The sequence below is a fragment of the Actinia tenebrosa genome, unplaced genomic scaffold (genome assembly GCF_029948245.1).
Source record: "Actinia tenebrosa isolate PJP-AT-01 unplaced genomic scaffold, QUT_ActTen_1.0 PGA_scaffold5__44_contigs__length_20552954, whole genome shotgun sequence".
Lineage (NCBI taxonomy): Eukaryota > Metazoa > Cnidaria > Anthozoa > Actiniaria > Actiniidae > Actinia > Actinia tenebrosa.
Genome location: NW_028292582.1, coordinates 9,750,473 through 9,772,334, shown reverse-complemented (window position 1 = coordinate 9,772,334; position 21,862 = coordinate 9,750,473). Strand labels below are relative to the sequence as shown.

The 21,862-nt window shown below is 40.1% G+C and overlaps 3 protein-coding genes across 3 annotated transcripts; 2 read left to right on the top strand and 1 right to left on the bottom strand.

Annotated features, from left to right (window-relative positions):
• The first annotated feature begins 7,396 nt into the window (after positions 1-7,396).
• On the top strand, positions 7,397-20,541 carry LOC148906510 (uncharacterized). The gene is made up of 2 exons (XM_089038463.1): positions 7,397-8,140; positions 20,404-20,541. The coding sequence occupies exon 1, from the start codon at positions 7,509-7,511 to the stop codon at positions 8,121-8,123; it is 615 nt and encodes a 204-aa protein (XP_088894589.1). The 5' UTR covers positions 7,397-7,508; the 3' UTR covers positions 8,124-8,140; positions 20,404-20,541.
• On the top strand, positions 10,344-12,570 carry LOC148906511 (uncharacterized). The gene is made up of 4 exons (XM_089038050.1): positions 10,344-10,550; positions 10,749-10,931; positions 11,254-11,295; positions 11,711-12,570. The coding sequence occupies exons 1-4, from the start codon at positions 10,484-10,486 to the stop codon at positions 12,568-12,570; spliced, it is 1,152 nt and encodes a 383-aa protein (XP_088894176.1). The 5' UTR covers positions 10,344-10,483.
• On the bottom strand, positions 14,396-17,669 carry LOC116296078 (uncharacterized). Its single transcript, XM_031704032.2, has 3 exons — positions 17,408-17,669; positions 17,238-17,288; positions 14,396-16,849 (listed from the first exon to the last, which is right to left on the bottom strand). Exons 1-3 carry the CDS (start codon positions 17,472-17,474, stop codon positions 15,642-15,644), a joined length of 1,326 nt encoding a protein of 441 aa, XP_031559892.2. The 5' UTR covers positions 17,475-17,669; the 3' UTR covers positions 14,396-15,641.
• Positions 20,542-21,862: the final 1,321 nt, after the last annotated feature.

Here is a 21,862-nt window from a genome sequence, read left to right as displayed (position 1 = left end):
AGCCGGAGAAATGCCCCATGAATGGTTAAAAGAAATGGTAGACCATGCGGAGGAAATTAACGCCGACTACCGCAGTAAGGATCAAATAAGAAACCTGAAAGCAGAACTTCGGGGCCTTAGTGACGCCGAGCAATGCAAGACGCTGCGCAAACGCGTACGAGCGAAGTCTTACGAAGACTTTCTATACGCATGGCATCCAAAGGATCTGGTGCTGAGCAGCAAACGCGCAGCACAGTCTCGCATACAAAAGGATTTGCTAAATATACACCGAGAGCGCTTCCCTACGCATCCCGTACCTGTTTGCTACAAACCCCACGACACCCGCATGCAAAAAAGAGACGTCTGGGTACCTGGTACTGACATCCAACTGCAGAACGTGGTAACGCACGATAAAGCCTGGGTGCCCATAGAAAAGGTGGAAAGAATTACCTCCCATCCAGACTGGCGCTTAGGCTATTGCATGACAGTCCACAGCGCGCAAGGGCTTACCATAAAAGAAACCTTATGGATCATAGACCAGCGGCTGTGTTGGAGCAACCTTATCTACACCGCCGTAAGCCGCGTAGAATATGCCAAACAGTTAAAAAGAGCCTGGGGTCCGCAATTGCGCTACGATAAGACGCCAGAAGACGTAGCTAAGGAGAACATCGCCAAGAAACTCCTTCGCTACAAGCGGCACGACGAAGGAAAAAATATGACGTTCGACCTATGCGTGGACGACGTCTATAAGAAAGGGGCGCGGTGTGCCAAGTGTAACATACCTCTACTATGGAGGTTTGACCCGAATGACGATCAACAGTTCTCCGTGGATCGCATAAATAATAAACGCGGGCATTGCAGAGGCAACATAAGACTGACATGCCTAGAGTGTAATCGGGCGCGTGGAGCAGCGCTACTCTGAGTCTTTGGGAACTATGAGCAGCTCTTCCATGACAAATCCACGACTTGGGCCATTTAGGTAATACAACACGGGTTGCCCTTCCTTGGTGACGGACTTCGAAATCTCATACGTTTCCAAAGACCAGTTAGGATCCGTGGCTCTCTTACTGCCACCTTCGAGTTCCCCCGGCTGATAGAGGTATCTGACCACTATGTCGCGGGGGAGCTTTTTTTCCTTCAGTCCAACCATAGAAACCATAGAGTGGGCGACGCAAGAGCTAGAGCTGCGCTACGACAACTTTGATGCTGACGACGTAAAGCTCACGGAAAAGGGAAACAAAGTCCTCATAAGCGTCCAAGACTTAAGATTTCCCGACAAAGACCGCTGGACAAAACCGCAAAACCTCTTTGATGAGGAGGGCAACGTTAGGGGTGACGTCTTGAGATTAAGAGGCTTTCAGCGTGCTACTAGAAGCCTGTTAGAAAGGCTGCACAACTTAACCGAAAGGACCAACGCGGAAAAACGTGCCGCGGATCTGCAAAGGGAGTTAAGAGAAAAAGATGTAGAATATGCAAAGCAAGGTCAGCTACTTGCCGATGCTGAAAAGAAGTCCGCCCATCAAGATGAAAGAATAAAAGAAATAGGAAATCAGGTGGATCAGGCCCTGCGCGAATTAGACAAAGCACGGGAGGACTTAGGAGAAGCCCAAAGCTCTGGCACCTCAGTGGAAGCACTGCGGGAAACGTTGGAAGAAAGGGAGGAAGAATACATGAAGCAAAACCAACGGCTTGTCGACGCACATAGGAGGGAAGTCGAATTTAAAAATCAAGAAATAAGGGAGCTGGTAGACCAAAGAACCCAAATTCGACGTGAAAGAAATCAAACTCAAAGGGCTCTTAACCTCGCCCTGCAAGAGTTAGACTTAATTAAAGACGATACCGATAACCTGCAAACCACCATAGCCGGCTCTTTAGTGGAACGGCGACGGTTGATGGCTGAAATCAATGCTAAGGAGGAACAAATCCGGCAAAGAGATCAGGCCATCGAAGACCTGGAGGGGCAAATAGAGCGGCAGCAAGAAGTAATCGAGGACCAAACTCATACCGAGGAAGAAAGGGAAGCAGCTCAAAAGGAAGTAGATACGCTCGAAATACGCCTTGCGGAATTGCGGGCTCAAAAGGAAAAGCTGGAAAAAGAGCTGGGGCTTACCACCAAGGAAAAGGTAAAAAGAGCTCTGGTGAAGTATGGTATTCCGCTGGCGTTTGCGGTTGCTATTAGTACCGTAGTAGGAGTCATCCTATCCACGCTTAAGGCTACAGGCGCGGGCGTAAGCAAGTTAGGTAAGGGACTAACGGACTTGGGAAAAAAGATGGCAGCCGGTCTTCCTGGGCTGCTGGGTAGCGTCCTTAGCCTGGTACTTAGGACCGGCGGAGAACTGTTGAAGTTCGTGGGGAATAACATTTGGATCTTGGTCGTCGCTATTGGAGTGGTACTCCTGAAGAAGATGAAGGGTTAATCTTATCCTTGTATGTTATGTCGGGCTTATCGTCGTCGGGTGTCCGAGGCGTCCTCGACTGGGGATAAGTAAAGATAGTATTCGCGCCGCCTTGATAATGCGGAACTAGTGGTATGGCGGTCATGGTAGAAATGGTCTTATGATGCCAAGCTCTATTAGGTTTGTTAATCGCACTATTTACGTAAGCTACGTAACTACCGCGCGAACCATCTGGGTGAATTTGTAACTTAACGTAATTACAATTAACCACCATTTGAAACGTAGCCACGTAAAACGCCTCGGAACTAAATGGATATGGCTGCGTCGAGAAATGAGTAGGCTCTCGATTATTGGTTGACGTTCTAAAGGGTGTTAAAGGCTCGTCATTTTCATCAACTAGCCTAAATCCCATGATACTACCATACGCCTGGGTAATGTCAATGCTACAAATGATCAATGCAAGGCCTCCAACTTCAACCCACATCCCAATATCGCGCCAACCGCGACCGGTGTAAGTTTCATCCCTTAAGTGATAAACGTAATGGGTTTCCTTCCAATGTGGATTCATATATTTAAAGGCTAAGCACCGTAAGAGTGCTGATGGTTAAATGGTTATAAGCCGTGTCCCTTTGATTTTCTATGCTATTCACACAAACGCTCCCCGTATCGTCTACGCGCATTTGCAGCTTTACCTTCCCATGGCAGTTGGCAACCATATGAAGAGTCCAAGTTGTAAGATTCTCAGCGCTATTCGTTGGCGGCTCTACGGAGAAATGCGCAGGCTCCCTGTTGTTTGTCTTCGCGCGCATAGGCTGCAGTACGCCATTCTCATCCAGGAACCTAAAGCCGACGTTGGCATGGCTGCTCGTACCAATGCAAATACTACAAAGGATTAACTTCTTTCCTGAGTAGTTCAAATTCACGGACATGCCCGTGACATCAACCCAAGATGCCTGGGTGTATTTTTTCTCGCCTGTGTAAGTCGTATAGACACAATCTACTCCAGCTACGTAGGGGTTGTTCATCGCCATATATAATAACTCAGACCAATGCTTGCAGCTGCTAAGCCGGCTTTTAATAAGTTATGGTCATATTCCTCTTCTTTTTTAGGCGCTCGGTATACTTCTTTTGTTAGCTGCACTTTCTTAGGTGGTCGCGTATGGTGCACTTTTTTAGGCTGTTCAACAAAGTGCCTTCTAATAGTGTCAGAGTTCACGTCATTCACCCCAAACTTCATGTCCTTAGTAGCTCGTTGAAGTTTGTTGTTGTATCCTACTACAGAGCCAGTATTTATAGATAAATTACTGGGCATTAACCAACAACCAGGGGCCACGGCATAGTCCAACCTCGCTTTAGAATTTTGTATAGCTAGTTGGTAACGCTGTACGCCCTTGCTAATGTCGCCCTCCAAGATTGAACTTTCGAATAAGATCAAGGCTTCGGCTCGCGTTTCTTCTGCGGCGCCGGTATTTCCCACTATGCTAGATCGGGTATTTACTTGGGCTCCCAAAATGGAATACACGTAAGCTTCTATGCTGCGATTCAAACGGGCAAGGCCGGCTCTAGTTAGTCCTTTACCTTCTGGGGGTATAAAGTTAAAGTATTGCTTCGTTTGCTCGTCGTTGGTAATTTTGATAATCAGTGGATTGGCCCCGGCATACTTACCGCCCTCGTCTTTGAACAAAGGCCCATCCCTGACTTCCTTAGTAGTTTTGGTATTTGGTTCGAAGAAGGTGCTGCTGTCGTAGGTTTCTTTGTGATACCCAGTGTCCCACTGCAACCGCAGCGTATGCACTTCCTTATCGCTTAGCTCGTGCCCACCAATCCCCCAATAAGCCCAAACGTGCCCCAAACCATTGTTAGCACCCGCGGTACACCTGAAATCCTTCCCTACAACACCAAACTCCTTACAAAGTCGGTCGTAAGCAGGAACGTTGTATTTATTATCTCTTGGATAAAACGTGGCATCTCCCGGCAGCGCAATAAAACCCATTTCATGTAGTATTCTTCTAACCGTGAAGTGGAAGTGAAACATGAATATTGCATTCTTCATCAAGTTCGCGCTTACCCCACAGCCACTGGTGGCGCACCAAACTGCAAAGTTTAGTTGCTGCGGCCAATAACGCATGTTAGGACCACTTAACCATTCATGAGATTCCTTAGCGGTGGTATGAACAATGGGAACTTCTTTGAAGATATCTCGCACCTTTAACGGAAAGGAATGGTTGTTTGAGATCCGCATATTCAGCGTTAGGCCCAAGTTTGGATGTTCATCAAATGGAACCGCGGGTATCGGATAAGTACTGGTACCCAGCAATAATTCCTTTGACCAACCTTGCACGGGTTTAGGCTTAGGATGCTTCAGCTGAGAGTCTATCCGATCGACCAGCGTAGGTTTCAAATCCTCATTGCTGTACATCCTAGAGCCGTTATAGTAAATACCATCGGGTCTTCTTTCGAACTTACTAGGGTCTGCATGTGGAAACATCTTCCTAAAGGCCCTCCAGTTCCAGTAATCCCTGTTGTCATGACGCGGCTGCTCCTCAATATCATTCCCAAAAGCGTCGTACATTAGTATATATAATGGATGTTATACCATCAGCACCTCCACTTTATCCTGAACTTTCTAAGGAGGCCCCCAACGAATTAAATGCCGAGAACTTTCGTTTAAACAAGGCGAACTTAATCCTGGCTTACTTGGAAGGGCAAGCGAAACACTACGAAGAGGTTAGAAAAAAGTACGTCAGAGCCCAGAGTACGCTACATAAGATTGCGATAACTTCAGGATCCATATCTGTTGTGTTAACGGGCTCTGGCGTTGCTACTTCGCTTACTGGACCGGGAATAATTGTTGGAGTTCCTTTGGCCGGCGTTGGGGCAGCCTGTGGTATCATTTCGGCTGTTGCTACGGGTATTATGAAAAAGCTATCCACGAAAATATCCAAGCATGACACTACAATAGCTCTGTCAAGGGCTAAAGTAAATACAATTACCGATCTTGTCTCAAAGGCTTTGCGTGACAGAAAGATAGACGACGTAGAATTCTCGCTTATTCTGGCCGAAGAGGAAAAGTACGAGAAATTAAAGACGGACGTAAGGAATAAAAAAACAGTCGTAAAAGATCTTTCCGAGGAATCTCGCAAAAAGATCTACCAGGAGGCAAAAGAAGAGCTTCAAAGAAAGCTTGCTCAGTAAATATCGTGACAGGATTCTATTTACATATCGAACGTCAGTCTGGAAATTACGCGTAATCTTATGGCATAAGATTTATACCATAATACACGGCATGACCTTATTTGGTAAATTATTACGCGTAATATAAATTATTTAGCGAATTATTACGCGTAATTTCTCATCTTATGCCATAAGATTCGCTATCTTCTTGGAATCCATCCTAACAGGGGGTGGTTGGGGTCTATTTTGTAAAATATTTCGTAAATTACGTCAGGATAATAAGGAATATCCTTATCCAGCCGACAAAACATCCACTCGGCTTTTGTCATATCAGAAACCTCGGGAATAGACTTACCGGTAATTTCAGACAAAAGATAGGGAATAGCTTTGTAATATTTCCCTAGCTTTAATTTTTTCAACGTTTTCCGTAGACTTTGTGGGGTTGGCTCTTCTAAATGGTCTATGATTTTCTTCTTTACTTCGTTGTTTAAATATATCGGATGTAAACCTTGGATATGACTCATCCAGTCCCTGAAGTATTTTATTCTTTTATATGGCGTTTTCTTACGACCTCCATTGGCGTAATACTGCTCTCTGGTAGCATTTGGTACAGCATTACGAATATTCTTACCACACTCGTAACACTGTGCTGACGTGTCGTCTTCTATTTGCATTTTCTTAACACAACACCAGAAACCCTTGGGCTTGGGTATGTTAACTTTGGATCTTAGGCAAATTATACAGAAGTCATTGGTGAACTTTTTACATTCATGCATCGTATATCCGACAAATATTTTAACCTCCGTTTGCGGTATCCAACACAGCAGCAGTAAGGACACACCGCGGGAAATCCCGTAAATCTGCTGTACCCGCGTTCGGAATTCCGCGGGTCAAACCCGCAAATATACGGCATCGATCGCGAGTCCCCCTTACTGCTGCTGGAACAGACGGCGCAAATAGAGGAACAGACGGCGCAAATGGAGAACATTCTCACCTGTAGACCTACCGATGTGCCGGGAACACTAAATACACTAGCGAGACAAGACATGGTTCCCTATAAACATTTAAAGAATTTGGCAGAATTACCACTTGGCTCGACCTATACTGTCTCGGCCATTGGGTATATCGAACATTATGGGCAGCAAAATTTTGTAATCAAGTTGGAAGATGGAACACTCTACCAGGCTGGAGATAATTTAGAACAGCAGAAAGAACAGTTAATGGACGGTTCTAGATTAGTAATAAGTAAAGTACGTGTCAATAATTCCACAAAAAGAAAGTTTGCTGTCTGTAAGATTGTACAACGAGGGGATTGGGCTGGTATTCTAGAGTATGAGAAAGTGCCACTTTTACCACCAAACAACAAACGAAATTTTTTAAAAGTATTAGGTGTCCAGCCCGTAGAACATAAAGGAAAGAAACGCAAATTGTTGCTAGTAGAAGATGGTACTGTGTATAAGATCAAGCGCTCCAAGCTGGAAGACACTGTACAAACAGGACAATTTATCTAAAACCTAATGTTTCTGTAAATAATTTAGCTTCCAATATTAACTTTGTACAATTATTGGATTATAGGTTATAGAGTAAAGGACAGAGAACTTATCTTACATTGTGCGTGTCTTTATTAAGGAACAAAAAGAAAGTCAAGGTTTTGCTTTAAAATTACCTCTATCGCTTTCTATGGAATATTTATGTTCTGAAAAACAAAATAATTTATACAACGTTTAAGCAAACAAAGATTGACATTTCTGCTTGACAAGCAGTTTTCGCTCTACTGCACTCTTGCCTCACTTCCATGTTTTGCTCCAAAAAATCAGTACGATTTCGCATTCGCCTAACCCCCTTTTTCTCCCTTTTGAAGCATAAGAAGCGCTACATGGTACAGACTGGAGGATCATTGTTGTTGTCACTTTTACCCCCGGTCATTTCAGTTCTAAAGGAGTTGTTTTTTCGAAAGAAATGAAGTACTCTAAACGAATGGTTTTAGTACCTGAAGAATTCATGGACATGTTGGAACGCAAAGAGAACATTCAGACTGCACCCATGACAAAATCCTTGATTCGATTAGACAAAGAAATGGATGGTATACTAGAAGATGGAAAAAAGACCACAGGCGATAAAATAGCTCAATATCATCAAGACCTTCAACGATTTCTTGACATACAAGAGAAAAAAAAGCAGTTTATTCCTACTGTTAAGATTCACCAAGAGAACACGTCTAGAACCACCCCTCAAGAAGATGAAGCAAGCAAGGACGAATCCCATCAACCAGGAGTCGTAGGAGAAAGACATTTATCAGACAACGACATATTGGAATCTGTTCCAAAGAACTCGCGCACCTTAGCCCGATCAATGATCAACCGTTTGAAAGCTAACAGGGAACACATATCGTGGAACGAAAAAGGCGAAATTTCTATTAATGACCATCCGATACCCGGTTCAAATATCATTGACTTGGTGAAGAATAACATATCCATAAGAGGGAATATCATGTTCATAAAGTTTACATTTCATTTTGTAGTGCTCTGTAAAAGGAAGGATCCTCGAAGTGTTGATTGTCATCATCTGCAATGAAATCTATGTCTTCATGGGTAAGTTCATCTTCGCTTTCTTCTGACTCGGATGTGACCATCAAATCAATATCAACATCATTCTCATCCTCTTTATCCTCCTCTCCATTGTTGTAAGGAAATAGTTCCCCTAGAGTATTCTCGGGCACAGTGTAGTGTTCAGAGTACAATTTTACGTCAGAGAAATCAAGGCCGTCATGCGTGATTTGACTTCTGTTGACGGGGAAGCTATCGTCACGAGGAGTCCAATTGTAACCAAACGGTAATGAATATTCACCATTGTTCATGATAATCCTCTTGTCGTAAACGAGCTGGTACTTTTTCTCCTCTCTCTTATTTACGATTCTTCGCGTGATCGGTTCACGCGTGATTTTATTTTCGTTCACTATAGTGATGACAGTTTTTAAGTTCATGTTCTGCACCATGGTTCTCATACTGTCCATATTGAGTTCTCTAGCGTTTTCATAATTCAAATAAAATCCTTTCACCTTGACTACGCATGTTCCATCTGATACTTTATAAGCATAATTCTTAGGGCCATAGCAAATGAATTCTTGTATAAAATGTTCTGGCCCGTGGTCTTTTGCTATCTCGTCAGTCAGACCACCAAGATAGTCGCTGAGCTCAATGCCGGGGTCACCATGTCGTTCAACTAGGATAATCGAATCTGTATCGCAATAAAGTATTCGTTCTTTGTATCTATCTAGTAGTTCGTACAACTCTAATCTGGCCCAGCATGTGGTAAAAATTGCTAAAAAAATATTCGTTACTGGACTTTCACGTTCGTATTCTTTCTTTTTCTGAAAGACTAATTCTACAACTTCATCATTAATTAAATGCATGTCATGAACTTCATGGTCACTAGCATTCAGGATATCGTAAAACCTTTTTGGATCGTGTATTAATTCCGATTGTACACGATCTGTGTTCATCCCAAACCTACCCCAAAGAGAATTAAGGCATAATTTAGAAATTGCTCTTAAACCATGGTTAGTTTGAATTTTCTCTGGTCTTAAATGTATGCCCTCGTGCTCAAAGTAACTTTGTATATAACGATCTTTATCGTCTTGCGTCGTAGCCCAAGAGGGAAAATTGGAGCTTTCTTGTTTGCTCCTTAAAAAACTATTCACATAGTCAGCGAACAATTCAGAAGAGGATTCAGGAAAATGCCAAATTTCCTTTATCTCAAGGATTTGGTATCCTTTCTCGATAGCCTTGTTTATCTCTGGAGTTGCCCAAGTTCCCCAAATACTCCTTTCTTCTCTCAATGGCACATTCCTTACACAAGGGAAAATATAGCTTTCCGTCTATCCTAACAGGCAAAACTGGAAAAAAACAGTCCTTCAGGAGCTAGTACTTTACACTTGACAAGACCAAAGTAGGATTCGATGTTTTGAAAGTCTTTGGTAAGAAGGATCGGATGAGATCTCGGAAATTTTTTCGTCTTCATAACAAATGGATAAAGTGAAGTAACATCCGCATATCGAATTCTTTCACCCGGAGCACACGAATAAAATAATTTGAATCCGTTAGTACGACCACCGAAAAATGAGTCTTTAGGATAAAGGTGACCTACGAGCTCGTGTGTACTTATGAAATTTCGAAAGGCATGGGAATGACTTATTAATGTCTTAAAGTCACACTCCCAAATAAAGCGAACTTCGTACCCTAATTGACGGAGACGCTGTTCTCTTTTCAACGTTTGTTCATAGATATCTAGATTGGTCACATTGGATCGAAACGGATTAGGAGAAGTAGGATCACAACATTTGTTGTGTGAATGGTAAACACACCCATAATATTCGTATACAATCTTACTGACGGGATCATATCCATCAACAAAGTATTTTTTTCCTTGTTCCTCGTCATGAATAACATGTTCGCCTGAGTTTTCTGCATGGATAATTTCAGTGTTGGTAACATATGCTACGAATTCTAACCATTGAATCGAATCTTTGGAATACATCTTATTGATTCCTCGATAAAGATGTTTTGGTACTATCGCAATCGTGTTTGGTTTTAAGAACTTATGTACGGAAGCCCACAACTGTCACGGCGAAAGCCAAAAGCTCACGGCAAGAGCCAAAACCTCACGGCAAGAGCCAAAAGCTCACGGCAAGAGCCAAAAGTTCACGGCAAGAGCCAAAAGTTCACGGCAAGAGCCAAAAGCTCACGGCAAGAGCCAAAAGCTCACGGCAAGAGCCAAAAGCTCACGGCAAGAGCCAAAAGCTCACGGCAAGAGCCAGCAGCCTGGAGGTCTGGGTCGACGACTTTAATGATTGCAATGCATCATGGGATCATTTCAAAATGGCGGACACACACGTGTAGACTTTGTTGTGCTTGATTGCTGTTTAAATTATAGAGATGTTTTGCTCTAGCTGTGGAAAACCAGTTAACGATGGCGACCGATATTGTGCTCAATGCGGACAAGGTGAGTACTAAGCACTCTTCAGTTAAATGTGGCTCCATTTTGTAGTACACGAAATTAAGCTGAATAAATGCTTTAGCCGGCTTACTCGCTTACTGTCCGCTCAAAGATGGTCCGCTCAAAGATGGCATAAACATTTTAGTTTAAATTTTTTATGAAAAAAAGTAAAAAATTGGATTCATGGTATTTTTACTATTATAGTCCCAAAACTATTGCAAGAGAAGTACGGGAGTGGAGCTCTCTTTACGGAAAAGTGTTCAAGATGTGGGTACGAGAAAGAGCTTCGCTCGTCGGGCGTCCATGTTTCACAAAATGGTTGCATAAGGGTTTATTCAGAAGACGAGGAGTTAACATGTCTTTGCGTACAGAAAAATGAAGGCAAAGGTATTGATATAAAAGTTCAGACGAGCTAGCCCAGGACAAATAGAAAGTAATTTACCTTCAGTACTCGGTTTGGTTCCGAAAAAAGCTACTACACATTGTTTTTAGATTATAAGGCTTAATTAAAATACTAATAATACTACTAATAATGATGATGATGATTGTGATGATAAAAATGAGAAGGAAAAACATACTAATATTGATAAAAGTAGGGGTGAGGAGCCCACAACAGAGCTAGGCTTCAAATTGTATGTCCCTAATTGCATGAACTTATTATGAATCAATGTTGGATTTCCTATTAACATCTCTAATATCTTTTCAATAGGATTGCCAAACACTGAAAAAGAGGAAGAAAGAAAAGAAGCAGGTGCAGAAATAAAATTCATAATACATTCTTTATCAAAACTTGGACTACAAAACACGGACCCCCAGTCCATGGTCTATGCAAATGGATTATCTAATTCAATGACTACTTTTTAAATACCCTGCGCACATGCAATATGTCACAATGAATATCTAGATGTTGTTTTTTTAAGTCATGCCTTTTGAATTTAATCAGTCTAGTCACCTATTAAGATAATTATAAATAAAGCATAAAGTAAGTCACCCCCTACCCCTTGAAATTATTCTGGATACAAAGCTGTTAATATTTTCAAAATAAAAAGAAGGGGATCAGTGTTTAGTAATGTTCCTTTTCAAAAGAATTCCTTATCTTTTGATCCACAGATGGTTTGAATATTAGCTCTCATATTGCAAAAATGATTTCTATTTTTCACAAACAGGAAACTCAAAATCTGCCAGCACAGTGAAGTCCTTCAGTGACTATAAAGCATTGAAAGGGAAAAATTGGAAATCTCTTGTATCAAAAACAACTGCCAAACCAAAAGACAAAGATAAAGAAGAAGATGTTGGCATCTTCATTGGTCTTATTGAGTGGAGTGACAAAGCATTGAAGCTTAAACCGAAAAGGGGAAAGAGACTTGCCCTTCGTATTTCCAATCAGGCACCATATTTGAACATCCTGGAAAAGGCAAAAGAGAAGTGGGCCAATTACAACAAAGATTGTTATAACGATGAGCAAGAGTATATATTACTTTTCGAGGATGGGCAGTCAGCAGAGTTTTTACCTGGTACGAATGAACCTTTTAAACTTTCACGCTATCGAGAAGAAGTTGGCAAAGATTATAAACGAATGGTTTTATATCTTTGTTCCGATGACGACTACAAGTCTGAAAAATATTCTGAGAAAGATGATCCAACAATTGAAGATGAAAGAGAACCACCACAAAAGAAATGCCATCTAGATGATGAATATCCCAAGGATGGAAATGGTATTGAAAAACATCCAAGCGATAATGAAGTGGAGCCCTTTGAAGTATTGCAGGGTTACTCTGATGTTCCAAATCTGGAAAAGAGTCATGAAGCAGGGAATATCGTCGAAAGTTACAAAAGTGAAAATAAAGCTGGTTTTGCTGATATACCGAGTGCACTTAAGTCTCTTGAAAGACAAGTGGATAAAGATGGGCAGTTTTTCCTAGTTATGAGAAGAAAAGCTCCAATAATGAGGTGTTTAAAGCTTTGGCAGCTGAGAGGCAATGAAAACATCCCCAGAGAAAGCACTAAGAGTCCATTTCAGTGGTGAAGATGGGATTGACAGCGGAGCAATGGCGAAGGAATTCTTGGAATATGCTTTGAGAGAGATGAGGACAGTTATATTTCCCGATGGAGCCCCAGTAGATTCAATGTACCACATCCAAAATGGAATCTTCAGGACATGTGGACAGATAGTGGCAACAAGTATTGTCCAGGGAGGGCCAGCTTTGGAATGCTTTGAAGAGTGCATTTATGAGATGCTAGTGAATCCAGATGTTGATATTTCACGTCTAAGTAAGAAGCATTTGACAACCAAAGAAAGAAAGCTGCTTGATGAGATAGTGCAAAACATGAGTGATCACCAAGATGCAATTATTGATTATGGTTATACTGGTTTGATTGACACCAATCACACAGATGCTATTATTGGAACTGTCATAGTAAGCATTGTCAGCAAGAGGCTACTTTATCTGAAGGAGTTTTGCGAGGGTCTGAATTGTTATGGTCTTGCAGATGCCATGAGGGTGAATGCTGACATATTCAAGCCTCTTTTTGTGTCAAATGCCTCAGGCCAAAAACCAGTAGATGCCAGTAATGTCTTTTCTCTTCTTAAACCATGCTATTCAGCACCTGGCACCACCAAGAGGACATTGGAAGAAGAGGTAATTGATAGCTTTCAAGATTTTCTAATGCTGTTAGAAGATGAGGAAGTTGGAGGGTACTCTGAAGCCTTAGCATGGAACACTGATGACAGCTTATACCAAGATGAAGAGTCTATGGATGACATCAACAAGTTCCAAAGTGCTGATCTTAAGCCTGCAGGAGTCCTTGGTTGGCTAACAGGCCAATGTCACAGACCATTGAATGGTAATTCACTGGTCATCACTGTTCATTTTGACCATGAGTGCATGGAGAGAAATCCGAGCCACACAGTCTGTTTCCCTCAAGTTCGAGCCTGTGGACAAGAAATAACATTTCCGGTTGCCCATATGAGCACAACAAAAGAATTCAAAGAAGTGTTTGTTATTGCATATTGCAAGGGACAAGCATTTGCAAAACCATAACCTTGGTTGCAATCAATCAAGTTACTTCTTGTTAAAGTTATTTTATTGAAATTTCTTTTAAATTCAAGTGCCAAAGCCAAAGTTCAAAGAAGGTGATTTCTAAGACTGTTCCTTCAGTCTTAACTGTTTATCATGATTTGTTGGCATTCCATATGCTGATAATATTATTTCTTGGTATATCAGCTTTCAAAAGTGACACTCAGAGAAAAGCAATAAGTGACAGTTCAAATAGGATGATTTATGAATGAGTTGATTATTTTGTATCATTGTTTATCATGATTTGTTGGCATTCCTATTTTTTGAGGATCATATAAAAACTCACTCTAGTCAGAGCCTGTGCTCATTCCCCGGGGGACTCTCTTGAAAAGTGGGTAGGGGGGCTCGACGGACCATTTAGGGTCGAAAATGAGACCTCACATACCTTTTAGGGTCTCCGGCTGACTTCCAGCTGTAAAATATCAAACGTCATACAAGAATATAATGGTTGGAAACGTAATGTGGTCGTACCTTTTAGGGTCTGAAATCAGCATCTCAGTTAATTTATGCGTAATTTTTAGGGTCATTTTCAAAACCGTCCGTCGAGCCCCCCTACCCACTTTTCAAGAGAGTGCCCCCCCGGGGCTCATTCCCAGTTTGTCATGATAGATCCAGATGTAATACTAGTTCAAACGAATTATGTTACTGGGTGTACTTGCATTTTGCATAAGACAAGCCTTTGGAAAATAGGTAAGAGAGATGTAGCAGTGCTTAAAAGTTTTCCTTCTTTTTGAGTGAGATCAAAAAATCATGATTAAGCAATAAAGAAAATAATGAGAAATCTTAATTTACTTTAATATGATGTGATGCTAGAGAGTGGATTCTCTCAAAAATATTATTGAAGTTAACAAAGTTTCTTTTTATCCTCTTTATTGGAAGTGTTATTGTTTGTTATGTTCATATTTGAAATTCAAAATAAACCATGTGTTTTTCCACTATTCATTACATTCCCAGTTAATACCTTTTCAGTTAATTCAATGAATTCTGAAGAAAATCCAGGTGGTATTACAAGTTGCAGTTGAAGATGTAAATTTAATGCTATATTACACCATTCTGGTATTGCTTGGAAAAGAGGCTTCATGAGTAATGCTTCAGCTGTTTTTTTCTCTAAATTGTAAATATCTTGCTTTATTTTGCCCTCCTTGTATTTTCCCAAAGTTTACAGTATTTCAGGACTTCTGTACCATGGAGCCTTGTTCCAAAGCATTGCCACAAAGGTGTATTGCATTTTCACTTTACGTTTTTTGTAATGCAAGCCAAGTTAACAATTGTTGGTCTTTTTCGTTCATTCCTTTGTAGGATAATCATAGGGTGCATCCACTAAACCCATGAACAATAATTATTACTAATTAGTACTATTTCATACAAAATTCTTTGTTTTCTATTGTTTCATTATCACTATTTAGTACTAAAAATTAGTATTTGTTTCATGGGTTTAGGCGAGCACTCTACTATTAATGTGGTTTTGATCTATTATATTTGAAATTCACTTTTTTTAAATCGGTCACAGTGACTGATTTAATGACTGTTTCATATGCTGATCACAGTGACTTTCCTTCACCCATTGAAGAGGAGACTTTACAAAAAGGTTAGGAATAGATTCTAAATCCATTGTTGTATTAAACAACTAAAGTAGTCAGTTTTCTCTTTCACAGGGGTGTAAGTGCCTAATTTGTTTACTTTGGTGAGCCATGACAACAATTTAGTGAGCCATGGAAACAAAAATAGACTAGACTAATTAGACTAAATTGTTAAACAACAATAATATTTAGTCAACAATTTTGTCACTAATTAGTCTCACAAACTATTTCATGGGTATAATGTTTGCACAGTCTCTATCTGAAGTTTATTTCATAGCAATTTCTCACTACTATTTTTTTTAATTTCCATCAAATGTTTAACAATAATTGTTGCTCATTGAATCAGTAGCATACACACTGAAAATACAATTTATAATTTCCAAATTCCTCCTTTTAGTTTACATAAATATATCCATATGTTCTGTTACATACAGAACTGTTCAGCAGCCATTCTCAGAAACATGTAGCAATAGGTTGTAAAGATTAAGTGCTTCCTTCCAGTTTTTAGGCATGCTAAATAAAAGGTTACTCTTGACATAATCAAAATAGTCTTGGTACTCACTTTCATCAGGGTTTTCATCTTCAACAACATGTTGCAAAGCATAATTTATTTCTGCTATAGGAACATCCAACTTCAGGTTACTTGCACCACCGTTAAGTTCAGGTAAAAAGTAAATAGAGTCTGGCCTTCCAGGAACTGTTTCATGTCTGGACCTTCGAATTGAGTGAGTGTTCCAGTGTTCTTTTATCATGTCTAGCTCTTCTTGTAGGATATTGTTGAAACAAAACCAAAGTAGCTCCATACTCAAATCAGAAGAAGTATCAATGATTCCCTGTGATTCTAAATCTCGAAAAAAATTTCTCCACCATATTGAATGATTTTTTGAAAAAAATGACCACCATCCCTCTATTCGCTGGTTCCTAGGTGATGAAACATAACGGTGAGCATCAGGATTGTCACGAAAAAATGCTTGTATTGATGCCGCAAGACCATTTTCAGTACCCAGGTCAGTAATCAATTCCACTGGACATCCTTCATGCTTAATAACCGTCTGTACAAAATAATCAGCAATTCTGATTGGTGAGTTATTTGAACGAGTAACTTTAAGCCACAAAATCTTCCTACTAAAACCGTCAATTGCACCATGTATGGGAAATCCCCAATGCTTAAGTTTGTCATAGCCATCCATATGCCAGGCATAGTTAGGCCCTGGATTACGATAGCATCTTCTTCTTAATCTATGTTTTTTTCTCAATTCTGTACCTTCTGGATCCATTTCTTTTAGAAGGTCTTGAACTATCTTCCTTGGAACCCTTAGACCTTCCATTTCTAGTGTGTGCCATATACTTCGATAGCCTAAGGATGATCCAGGACCAGTAATAATTTCACTTATACGCTTTTGCACTTTCAATAACGTATCATTAAATTCTGTACTATTGGCAATCCCTCTTCTATTTAAACCATGTTTCTTGAGACGTCGAAGCAGTGTACTATAGCTAAGTGAAATCCCATGACGTTTAGCAAGAAAGGCAAGGATTTCCTGGTAATTAAATCCACAATTGAAGTAGTACTTTATTGCCTCTTCCTCATCATTCTCTTCTTCTAGTCCACCTAAGCTACTATCTGAGTCATCTGATTGCTGATTACCTTGAAAAAGGTAGATAAGAATGTGTTAAATTTCAAGTGTAATGGAACACTTTGAGAATCTTGAACTTATATAGTACACATATGAAACCCCTTCACTGTTTTAGTGCACTCCTTTACAGATTTATTACTTAATGGAGGGGGAATATTTTTTTTATCCCTGATGATGGACAAGTGGTGTGAAAGCTTTTCTCTTAAATAAAAGAAGAAGAAAAAACATGGAAGCATTAACGACTAGGGAATATGATTAATGAATATTTAACTACAAACATATAATCACCTATAATAAATAATTATAAACATTATAAGCACATATAATCATGTTTAAAAGCCTTGTTTTTACTGGGCTAGTGCATTTCAAACATGAATTACTAGTAAAATGGACAAATACCTGTGCAGTTTGAACTTCCAGGCTGGGATAAATTTGAAGATGAAGCAACACCTTTGGTATGAAGATGAGTTAAGTTTAGCTTATATCCTTTCGTGAAAACTTTCGAAACTAGTTAAAAAACTAGTAGAGGTCTTTGTATGACAACGTGGTAAAGCAAAAGAAAACCTCACCTTGTCCGCATTGAGCACAATATCGGTCGCCATCGTTAACTGGTTTTCCACAGCTAGAGCAAAACATCTCTATAATTTAAACAGCAATCAAGCACAACAAAGTCTACACGTGTGTGTCCGCCATTTTGAAATGATCCCATGATGCATTGCAATCATTAAAGTCGTCGACCCAGACCTCCAGGCTGCTGGCTCTTGCCGTGAGCTTTTGGCTCTTGCCGTGAGCTTTTGGCTCTTGCCGTGAGCTTTTGGCTCTTGCCGTGAACTTTTGGCTCTTGCCGTGAGCTTTTGGCTCTTGCCGTGAGCTTTTGGCTCTTGCCGTGAGGTTTTGGCTCTTGCCGTGAGCTTTTGGCTTTCGCCGTGACAGTTGTGGGCTTCCGTACTTATGCCTATAAACACCCATAACGGTGGCGGCAATGGTGACATATTGAAAAGGATCCGTTTCAGTTTCCTCAAGGAAAATGGAACGAAAACGAAGGCAACTTTCTCTCAGAATATTGACATCTTGTTCACAGTACTTCAAGATTTCTTGTTTGAAATCGAAAACGTAACCACTTTCACGCATCGAATTATGCCAATCAATAAGTCTCGCACGCTTCTCAGGGAGTAAGGTATCCGGTGCATAATATTTTAAGTTGGGAATGGGTCCTACATACTCAAAATTCTCAGCTCTATTGAAAAGATGAGGAAAGGTACCCTTGGAAAACTCACTCGTGTCCAACCCAAAGGTCTTAGCTAGCTTATCTAACCCCATACCGAACCAATTGATAGAATCTATAATCCTGATGTTGTAATCACGAACAAGGAGTTGCATGATCTTTTGTCCGTTACGAATTATACTTAAATCAGCAGTAGGTCGATTCTGTAATAACCATCGTAGTATGAAGATGCTATCAAAGGACTTTGCATTATGAGCTATAGCTGTGTAATCTTTGTGATTCTCCTCGAAAAGAAAATTACAAAATCCGTCCAGTGCATCATAACCTTCGAAAACAAAAGTTTCGCCTTGGAAATTTTGAGAAACTGCAAAGTTGACAACGTGCTCATTACTCGACTGGTCTGTTTCGAAATCAAAAAATAAGAGTCTCTCAGACGGATGTTTTGGGTCTTGTCTCTGCATAAAACATTTGTGAACCGTTAAAACCATCTCCTTACACACAAAACACCGGATTTCACCACAACGATGTTGGAATTTTCGTTCTGATGCAACTGTCGCATTACATTTTTTGCAACGGAAACTCTTCGCACACTTTGATCGATATTTCTTTCCATTCTTAGTGCTGTCTTTTTTGTGTACATCGAAGCACTTTTGAGAACGACAAAGCTTATTACAATCTTTACATTCTATAATACTTGAAGACTTATCACAAATTTTACGCTCGCAGACACGGCAGGGATCGTTACATGGGTGTGCTCGCACATCAGTATAATATTTGTTACAGGTTTTACAGTAAAAACGCTTACCGAAAAAAGCTGGAAGTTTCTTTGGGTTAATAAGATCGAAATGACCATCGTTAAAATACAATACGATTTGCTTGTCGCTCTCTTTACCCTCAAAAATAATAGAATTATTCGAAGGAAAACTGATAACCTTTATTTGAAAGTCGGGCATGATTTGTTGAAATTTTTGAATTTCTTCGAGTCCACATTGTGCAAGTGGTACTCCTGCTTTCTCGTGTAGTTCTACAGCTAACCTCCTCTGAATTGGGCGCCCCTGTTTTATCCGACGCACTCTATGATCATCGAGAGCCATTGCTTTACCAGTTACTATGGCACGAGCTGCACAAAGATGATCTTTGTTACGAATCGTTATTATGCTTTTTTTCAATTTTGTGTGTTTCCGATAGTTAAGTACCTTGTAAGATTTACCCCGGCCCGTTGGTGATTTAAGAGCAACAATGTCAATCGTAAAACTCTCATCCAATCTCAACCCCTCGTCCGACTGCAACACTTTTGCAATTTCCGAAAGTATCAAAGAAGGGGATTGTTCTTTGAGACTAACGAGACGCGTGCTCAACGGTTTCTTAAATCCTGATGAAGTGACCATGACGCGCATTCGATCTCTAACTGGATCATCGAGCTTACATTTTGTTTTGACTTCAGAAATTGCTTCTTCAAACAAGTTATCTAAGGCATTCATGCAATCTTTTAAAAGGTTATCTGAGTTTGTTACACTACTGACCTTAGAGGAATACGCACATGCATGGGCACCATATTTCTTAACGTGTTTTTCCAAAACTAGTTTTAGTTCGTAAGACAGATTGTTCGTTTGATTATTTTCTTGGGCAGTGACTTGATCTTCGGGAGATGAAGCATTATGCAAGTCTTGATACGTTTGTCTTTCTTCGTGTTCATCAGAGGAGCGTGAGGGATGGAAACGTTCTGCGGAACCGATTCCATCAGCGACGTAGCTTAACAGTTTTGCTGTCTTCTTTTGGAGACGGATAACCTTCTGGAGATCAGGATTCGTCCTTTCTAACTCTCGATTTGTTCTTTTCAACAATTTTGCAGTCTTTTTCTGTGTTTTTCTTAATGTGATAGGATCGATGGGACGTTTCTTATTACTGTGTTTAGTCTTCCCCATCTTAGTCGTATGTGAGTAGTAGCAAGGTGTAGCCACAAATCTATACTTGGTTCGAAGCACTCGAGTCATGTGTTAGCAATTGCGAAACATCAAACACTTTCTTATTATTCATGAGTCATTATCCCCCTCCCACATTTCATTCTTTACCCACGTCTCAAACGTATTATCTATTGGCTCAAATCTTTCTCGAATTTATCATCCTCATAATAAAAATACATACAGAACATGTTTGAACTTACAAAATTTTTTATTGAAAAAAATCAAAGTCGTAAACAAATCATGCAATTTACAAACTTATCAATAAGAAAGTTTAGAGATGCAGTTCATTTGTTCATTTTTTGTGATGGTTCGTTGTCGTGATTCATCTTCTTCTTCTTCACATATTCCTTATTCAAACTGACTTTGGTTTTCTTAGGTCTTGGTGGCTCAAGTACTTCAACATCATCATCAGTCATGGTGGCCTTATCTGCAGTAGCAACGGACCACTTCGCCTTCCTCTTCTCTAGGTTTTGCAATGTAGCAAAACTTGGAGATTGATCGCCCCATTGGAAAAAGCTACAGTTCTCCCTTTCTCCACACTTGAAAAACGGCTTCCCTGGATTCTTTTGACTCTTCGAGATCCAAAGGGTAGCAGGCATGAGATGATCGCATATTACTATCTGTAATATTTTGTATTCATCGAGTAGCTTTTCTTCTATGTTTGTGAGGTAGTCGTTCATGTCTCGTGCAGGTGTGAAAAATCCACAACCAGCTTTTTTACATTTTATATATTGCTCTCCTTTCCTGCTTGTAAACAATTCCAAGCCAGAGGACTCAGGGCAAAAACATTTGTAGTTTTCCAAAGACACCATGTTGATGAATAAGTAAAGATAGAAGCTTTAAAAATTCGTGAACACTAGATGGAGTGAAAATCGTTGGAGTGAGGGCAATGAAAGTGAGTACGCGTACTTATAAGATTGAAGTCACGTGTTCTTGATGGGTGCGGTAAATGTAACATGATCCTGAAACCATGTGGAAGGATGGTGTGTGTGTGTGTGTTGGGGGGGGGGGGGGGGTGAATTGAAGTATTGAATCGCTGTTGTTAACAAACCAACGAAAGAATGTTGATCCTATTGTAAAAAAAAATCAAACAGATTGATTGGATTAATAAAAAAATGTCACTCTAGCTGTTGGAAAATTCACTGTGATACGAAAAAAAAAAAAGTGCTCAAAACATGTTGGTACTTTTCATACAGTCTCTCAGGGAATCAAGAAGGAAAAAATGTGCTTACATAGATGAAGAAAAAACCCCAAACCTTAGGGAATAAAAAACGTTACTTAGATATGTGAGTATCGGAAGAAAAAAACCAAGCACACTAGAGTCAACATACCCACGCAATGACGCACAACACACAAAAGAGCAAAACAGCGGTACCTATAAGAATGCAACGGGGAAAAAAGGGTAATTACCTAAGGATATGGGTAGTGGGGTGTAATGAAGGATGAGGGGTGAGGAAAATCGTACTTCTTACTATTCTTTTCAATAGAATTGTGCGCTTGTTTTTACCTAGAAATCGTAATGAACAGAATTGCGCATACAATATTAAGTGTATAACTGACGTTGTGTTGGATACGAAAACAAAAAAAAACAAACAAAAACAAAAAACTATATTTGTGTATATAGCAACTCAAAAAGTAAACTATGTACGTCTCTTACTCTGTAAAGGCACGTAATTAGAAAATGGAATGGAATGCGCAAAAAAAAAAAAAGCCCTATTACACATGTAATGCCGGTTTTTTAGATTTTCACACTTTTTTTTCTTTCTTCTAATTTCATTGTAAAAAAAGAAGTTAAGGGTAAGGCGTATGGGTTTCTTAAAACAAAAACTATTGGC

Excerpts from the sequence above, each read along its gene's own strand:
- LOC148906511 (XM_089038050.1), top strand. The coding sequence starts at position 10,484 with ATGTTTTGCTCTAGCTGTGGAAAACCAGTTAACGATGGCGACCGATAT. Across the intron at positions 10,551-10,748 it reads TTGTGCTCAATGCGGACAAG|TCCCAAAACTATTGCAAGAG; the intron begins GTGAGTACTAAG and ends TTACTATTATAG. Across the intron at positions 10,932-11,253 it reads ACAGAAAAATGAAGGCAAAG|GATTGCCAAACACTGAAAAA; the intron begins GTATTGATATAA and ends TCTTTTCAATAG.
- LOC148906510 (XM_089038463.1), top strand. The coding sequence starts at position 7,509 with ATGAAGTACTCTAAACGAATGGTTTTAGTACCTGAAGAATTCATGGAC.
- LOC116296078 (XM_031704032.2), bottom strand. The coding sequence starts at position 17,474 with ATGTTTTGCTCTAGCTGTGGAAAACCAGTTAACGATGGCGACCGATAT. Across the intron at positions 17,289-17,407 it reads TTGTGCTCAATGCGGACAAG|GTGTTGCTTCATCTTCAAAT; the intron begins GTGAGGTTTTCT and ends TTCATACCAAAG. Across the intron at positions 16,850-17,237 it reads TGGAAGTTCAAACTGCACAG|GTAATCAGCAATCAGATGAC; the intron begins GTATTTGTCCAT and ends ACCTTTTTCAAG.